This window comes from Cyprinodon variegatus, unplaced genomic scaffold (genome assembly GCF_000732505.1).
Source record: "Cyprinodon variegatus isolate N-32 unplaced genomic scaffold, C_variegatus-1.0 Scaffold431, whole genome shotgun sequence".
In the NCBI taxonomy this organism is placed as follows: domain Eukaryota; kingdom Metazoa; phylum Chordata; class Actinopteri; order Cyprinodontiformes; family Cyprinodontidae; genus Cyprinodon; species Cyprinodon variegatus.
In genome coordinates this window covers 456,543-462,579 of record NW_015150884.1, presented here as the reverse complement: position 1 = coordinate 462,579, position 6,037 = coordinate 456,543, and the positions used below count along the sequence as shown (strand labels likewise).

General features: G+C 44.5%; 1 protein-coding gene across 1 annotated transcript in view; it reads left to right on the top strand.

Annotated features, from left to right (window-relative positions):
- Nucleotides 1-1,397: 1,397 nt before the first annotated feature.
- LOC107093516 (E3 ubiquitin-protein ligase RBBP6-like) overlaps nt 1,398-6,037 on the top strand; it is an 18,588-nt gene continuing 13,948 nt past the window's right edge. The window contains exons 1-8 of the mRNA XM_015388629.1: nt 1,398-1,459; nt 2,131-2,275; nt 2,526-2,723; nt 4,023-4,197; nt 4,308-4,429; nt 5,336-5,380; nt 5,483-5,571; nt 5,685-5,781. Of these exons, the coding sequence (XP_015244115.1) occupies nt 1,398-1,459; nt 2,131-2,275; nt 2,526-2,723; nt 4,023-4,197; nt 4,308-4,429; nt 5,336-5,380; nt 5,483-5,571; nt 5,685-5,781 (933 nt within the window). The remainder of the gene's footprint in view (nt 1,460-2,130; nt 2,276-2,525; nt 2,724-4,022; nt 4,198-4,307; nt 4,430-5,335; nt 5,381-5,482; nt 5,572-5,684; nt 5,782-6,037) is intronic.

The following is a 6,037-nucleotide window of genomic DNA, read 5'->3' as shown; positions in this document are numbered from 1 at the left end:
CTGCTTCATCATCTTTGATGCTTGTCCACCTTAAGCTCAGATGCGCATGGATTGCATCTTTGATGCTCTCGTCACACATGAGCAAAGTGTGTCATAAAGGGTTTGATGCCCTTTGGGAGGAGCTAGCATCTTCTCTTTGCCTGTATCGTGTACATTGTCTGATAAAATTGAAAGATTGGTTTTGCTTTCTCTAACTAAAGCTAGTAAATACCGTCATCGTGAATCTTAGCAATGTCTGGATTCACCAGATACTTCAGAGGTGTTCATTTTATAGAGTTTCATCACCTACTTCAGGAGCTACGTGCTGATGAGAGTCACTTGCAGAGCTATTTTAGTTTCACCCAAGCACTGTTTGAGAACCTGCCAGAGTGCATCAGTGCCTAACAGGAAACCAACACCACATAGGGGATCTTGTCTTGGATTAGTTGTTGTGGCGCATAGAGCAACAAAAGTTCTGCTTTTCCAGCTCATGCGTCAGCTGCTTGTGAAGCGCCTCAAGTGCTTAAATGCTCATTATGCTCCAGCTGGTTGAATTCCTTCAAAATCCAATGCTCCAGCTGCTCGAAATACACTGCAGAACCTTTTGGACGTGCCTTGACTCGGATCAACCATAGACTTTACATGTAAACTAGCTGCTCCTGCTGCTCAAGGCATACACTGGGGTTACCTAAATGTATCTGAAAGGGGACAAAACATATTTTTGCCATAGTGAGCTCTGGATCAGTGACAAAACTAAAGGTAAAATGCGTGTGCAAATATAGCATTTATTAGGGTGGCATCTGTTTACAACAGAGAGTAAAAGGCATGGATGATGGAGTTGATGTTTACTAGCAGTTGGAAATTGATTTTGTAATTTGCCCCAAATTTTCATATTTTTCTTAGATGAGCTGTCATTTTGGAGAAATTGTATTTCAGTTTGGCTTTTCTTTTTTTTCTTTTTTTTACCAGAATTCTCTCTAAATTTTCTCCTCAAGCCCTAAATCTAGTTCCTTTGGCACAACAGGCTGGCTAGCTCAGATGTCCAAGGCTTATGTCCTCTCTTCACCTTAACTTACAAATAGGAGAATTAAATAACTAAAAGTGACATTAGGATTTCTATTTGCCAGATGATGATTTCTAATCTATAAAAAAATTGTCCTAATTAATAGAATCATAAATTATCATTCTAAATCAAGAGAATAGCTTTCGTGAAAGTGACCTAAGCCACACTTAGGACAACGCAAACTACTCAAACTGGAACTGCCGCAATAACATGGTAAGGTGGTTTAAGGGCTCTGCTAATCTGTGAGGCTACTTATCTGGGATGAAATTCCCCTGGTAGGGTCTTCCATGGCAAAAAAAATTGAGATAATGGGTTATACAAAGTGTAGTTTAAAAGCCTTCATGAAGACGACATCATGACTAGTGAAGTCTACCGTTATGGCAGAGCCAGGAGCCTCATTCTGGAGCCAGGCATGGGGTTGGGGCTTTTTAGCAACAAATGTTTGGCCATTCCCCAGAAGGCCCACCACCTAGAAAGGGAACTCTAATTGACTGGTACTTAAAGGATTGTGTAGTGTTTGGAGGTGGAAGCCTCTTTGACCCACTGCTTGATACTTAAACTTGTATGGGGATGTGGAATATCACCTCTATGTGGGGGAAGTTAATGCCCTTAACAGTAGAGGAATACTTCAGGGGCCTCGTCAAATCTGCCATCGTGCTTTCTCTGGTGGAAGCAAAAACGTTTAGTTAGACTTCTACATCACTAGGCATGAGCTCGTTACTGGTTTCAAGTTATACTGCAGTAAGAAAAAGTCCCGGTTGCAAAACTGCTGAAGTGTTTTGTCATACTGTTCCTGCAGTATAATAAATTTTATATAGGTCTCATGAGAGAAAGTGTTTGAGTTGTGAGCTGCCGTCCATCTGCACTCCCTGGTAGCTGCTACCTTTACAGGTTCAGATCTTATGATAGATGAAGAAACGCAGTCCCCTGAATTTTCCCTTGTCTTCGGCTCTGTTAGAGAGGGCGTAACGCTTTCTCTATGCTGTGGTAGAAAACATGTAAAATTGATTTATATTGGAAAACTTTGGCTTCTGTAAGAAAATGGGTGTTTCTATGCTCTTGTCGGGCTGATATGCCTGTCATGCGAGAATTTTTGGATCGGGCTGCAAAGCTGGAAACCCTGTTGGCTCACCGGGGAGGCGAGGGGAGTGCTACAGCTTCCCCCACTATGAGCAAGAGATGCAGACAGGGTGCGAACATGCTGCATCCAGGCTCAACATCCTCTGGCCCGAGGTAGTTACAATGACCATCAGATCACGCTACAAAGGGAAGAAATGTCCCCAGACCACTCAGGCAGCCAAATAGTTGCTTCCTGTTTTCCCAGAGCTCTTAGACAAGAGAGTTCTCTTGGAAGGACCGTCCATTTTGTGGGAAAACTCCAATTCAGGGAGCTTCCTGTCTGGATTGCGAGGGCATGGAACAATGGGGCATCCACCGTATGCCCCCAGTGGAATCGCTGGTGACAGCACACCTGCACCCATAGCTACCAATCTTCTCGAAGAACCCCACACTGCCATCCAAAGCAGACAGTTTCCAGTCTTCCTCGATGGAGAGAGCTTATAGTGCATTAGCAGTGGCTGTGAGAGATCTTATCGTGTCCTCCATGCTCTCTGTGTACCAAGCTGAACTGTGTGAGGACATGGCCACCAAGCTGGACCCGGACACGTGGGAAGAAATCAGCGTAATAACTGACATCTGAATCCACGTGCTGCACTGACCAGTCCAGGCCATAGGACAATCAAGGGAGGATGGTTGTACAGGAAAGAGCAAGTTGGCTCAACCTGAATCCAAAGTTGCACAATCACAATAACTTGTTCAGAAATGAAAATAAAACATGCTTCCCCTTTTGCATCCAGACATAAGGTCAAGGGTGCAGATGAAGATATAAAAAAAAAGAATATAAACTGGTATATAATCACATCTCCACTCCTGGAGGGAATGCCTGCTCCTGGCACACAGCGGATTGGGTTCGAATCCACAAAAACATTATCCCCTGCACATGCGCAGTACCATCGATTGGCAACAACTCTGCTCCACTGCCAGGGGGCCCCATGAGCCATCTTTTAAGGTTGGAGGGAGACTCCCTTGGGATGTCTCTCTGAGCTTAACACAGGTGAGCTTCCCCCGCAACGTCAGCCTGGGTTCAACGGACTATAACGAGTGGTTATCGGCTTCAGTTTGCCAGGGTACCCTCTCCATTTTTCAGCATAATTTACACTCAAGCTTGGGGATAATCTGTCCGCACGCCCCAGGAGGAAATCTCTCCACTGCTAAAGAAAGGAGCAATCAGGCCCATTCCACTGGAGTAGTGTCACATCAGCTTCTACTCCAGGTATTTTCGGATCCCGAAAAGAGGGAGAGGGATTCGCCCGATCCTTGATCTCAGGGCCCTAAACAGTTGTCTCAGAAAGTACAAATTCAGGATGCTCAAGCATGCATCCCCATTATGTCTGATTCATTGCGGCGGGTTTCCGTGTACCCACCACACAGGAATAATCTGCGATTTGCTTTTCAGGGCGTCTGTTACAAACGCAGTGTGTGAGTGTTTGGGCACTACCAAAGCAGCTATAGCTCCATTAAGGAAGCGGAGCATCTGCTTGGTTACTTATTTGGATGATTGTCTCCTCCTAGCACAATCACAAAGAGGCTGTAAGGCAAACACAGATAACTCGTTCAGCACCTACTCGATCTGGGTTTTGTATTGGATTACAAGAAGAGCGTGTTAGTCCCAGCACAAAATATCTTTCTTGGATTAGTACTGGACTTGGTTTTGTTCACCGCTCATCTGTCAGCCAACAGGGTGGACACGCTGGAATCCTGTCTCGCTTTGTTTCACCTATTCAGACCAGTCCCTTTCAGATTATGGCTTCGGCTTCTTGGATTTATGGGTTACGTCATCCACGTTGTTCCCCTCGGCCATCTGCACATGAGAGGATTTCACCGTTGTGTAGCTGCGCTAAGACTCTGCCCTGTGCGACAGGTTGCATGGAGTGTGGCGGTGACAACAGAGTGTGTTGGGGCCTTGCACCCCTGGCGCCACACAGGCTTCTTAAAACAGGGTATGCCGCTAGGTTCGTTGGTCTCACAGAAGGTTATCACCTCGGACGCGACCCTGTCAGGATGGGGAGGAATCCACGAGGGCCGTTATGCAAGAGGTCTCTGGAGCCAGAAACTCCAGTGGTCCCATATAAATGATATGGAGCTCTTAACAATATTTCTTTTACTGAGACGCTGGTGGTTGTTGAGCTGCTATTACTGCCTCCAGCTCTTGAAGCAATTGCCTCTCCTGGCTCAGAGGAGGAAGAGGACGATGATGGCTATGCTGTGCGGGTGGTTGTCCCCTGGGTTGAAGAGGCTGATGTGGTTGAAGCAGCAGTGGTGCCATCAGTAGGTTTGGCAGCGACAGACGATGCTGGAGAAGGTGTGGAAGCCGGAGGGGGCCGGGAGGAGCCGGCCGGGGATGTTTCAGCATTTAGAAGGAAAGCATCTAGAGTGCTCTCCTCATTTTCACCTGCAGAGCGCTGCGCTTCCCTTCTACATGCTGAAGACTGCTTGGGAACAGTCTCAGAGGAGTTTCCATTCACACAGAGTTCTTTGTTTCTATCGGGACGGCATACCATTAGCCCCTCCAGGCTAAAAGCATTGTCTGGTATTGCTGGATGCAGCCAAGACTCCTTCAGAATGATGGCGCAGCAGTTACAGATCTCCTTTTTTGAAGAGGGCTCCAGTCGTAGATTATCCATTTTGTTTTGCAATGAGTGGACGTTGGAGAGCAGGATTGGTGGAAGTGGTGGTCTGTGGGGATCTCTCTTTAGTTAGCCCCCTTCTGCAGCTCCGCTTTCTCCGTCTCACGCATCTCTTCCTATGTCTGTAATTTTCCGCTGTTTACATCCGTCCGTAGCACTCTGCAGATTTTTAAACGGTCAAAAATATCAGTATTTAAAACATTTTGTGACCGTACATTCAGTAGGCATTGGCGATCATACATGCTGGTTTGTTTTCTAGTTTATATCGTTTTAAGCTTATATTTTGCGAAATTGTACAGAGGAGCTGTTCTTGGCCGCTGCCTCGGAGCACCGCCATGGTAACCTGACATTAACTTGGAACTTTCAATAGCTTCTCCAGAATCTAGGTGTTTTAGTTGTCAGTTTTGTCATTTGCTAGTTCAGAAGAGTCGATTTTATTTTATTCACATTCAGTTAAAAAATACATAATTAATTTAAAGGAAGATTGTCAATTTATTTTTTTATATTTAACTATTTTATTCACTCTTTCTTTTTTCCACTTTAACAGGCTAGTGACTCGAGTTCTACTAGGGCTTTGTCATTTTTCTCCAAGGTATGCCTATTTTTACAATGACATTTTAAAAGGGGTTTTCGGTTTAAATTAAAAAACTAAAAAACTTATTTTCTTTTTTGTTTATCTAATTTATTTATGTAGATGCAGTTGGCTAATTTAGCGGAATCTGATGTCTCAGAAGAAGATAAGATCAAAGTAATGATGAATCAGTCAAGCTGTGATATGATGAAGTGAGTGATCTTTTAGATTTTCATCTTAATTATTAATCTTAACCAAATATTTGTATTGCTTTTTTCAGTTTTCTGTGTAACATACCCTGTCCATGTTTTCCTTTTCCTTGTAGGATGAACTCCAAGCTGTGCCCTGTCCTACCAGAGAACTATGCCTGTTATCGCTGTGGAACCACTGGACACCATATCAGAAACTGTCCAGTTAGTGTGGCAAGTGCTTGTATTGTGCTCTATGGACAAGCTTGTAGCACAACTCATTTTTTTTAACTACCGTATTTTCACGACCATAAGGCGCACCGTATTAAAAGGCGCAGTCTCAGTTATGTGTGCCATTTCTGTATTTAACACACACATAAGGCGCACCGGACTATAGGGCGCGTTTTTTATATACAGGTACATGTCCTCAACTACCTTTAAATACCTCTACTGCGTATTTAAAAATACAGCGGGGGCAAAACTGAGTATG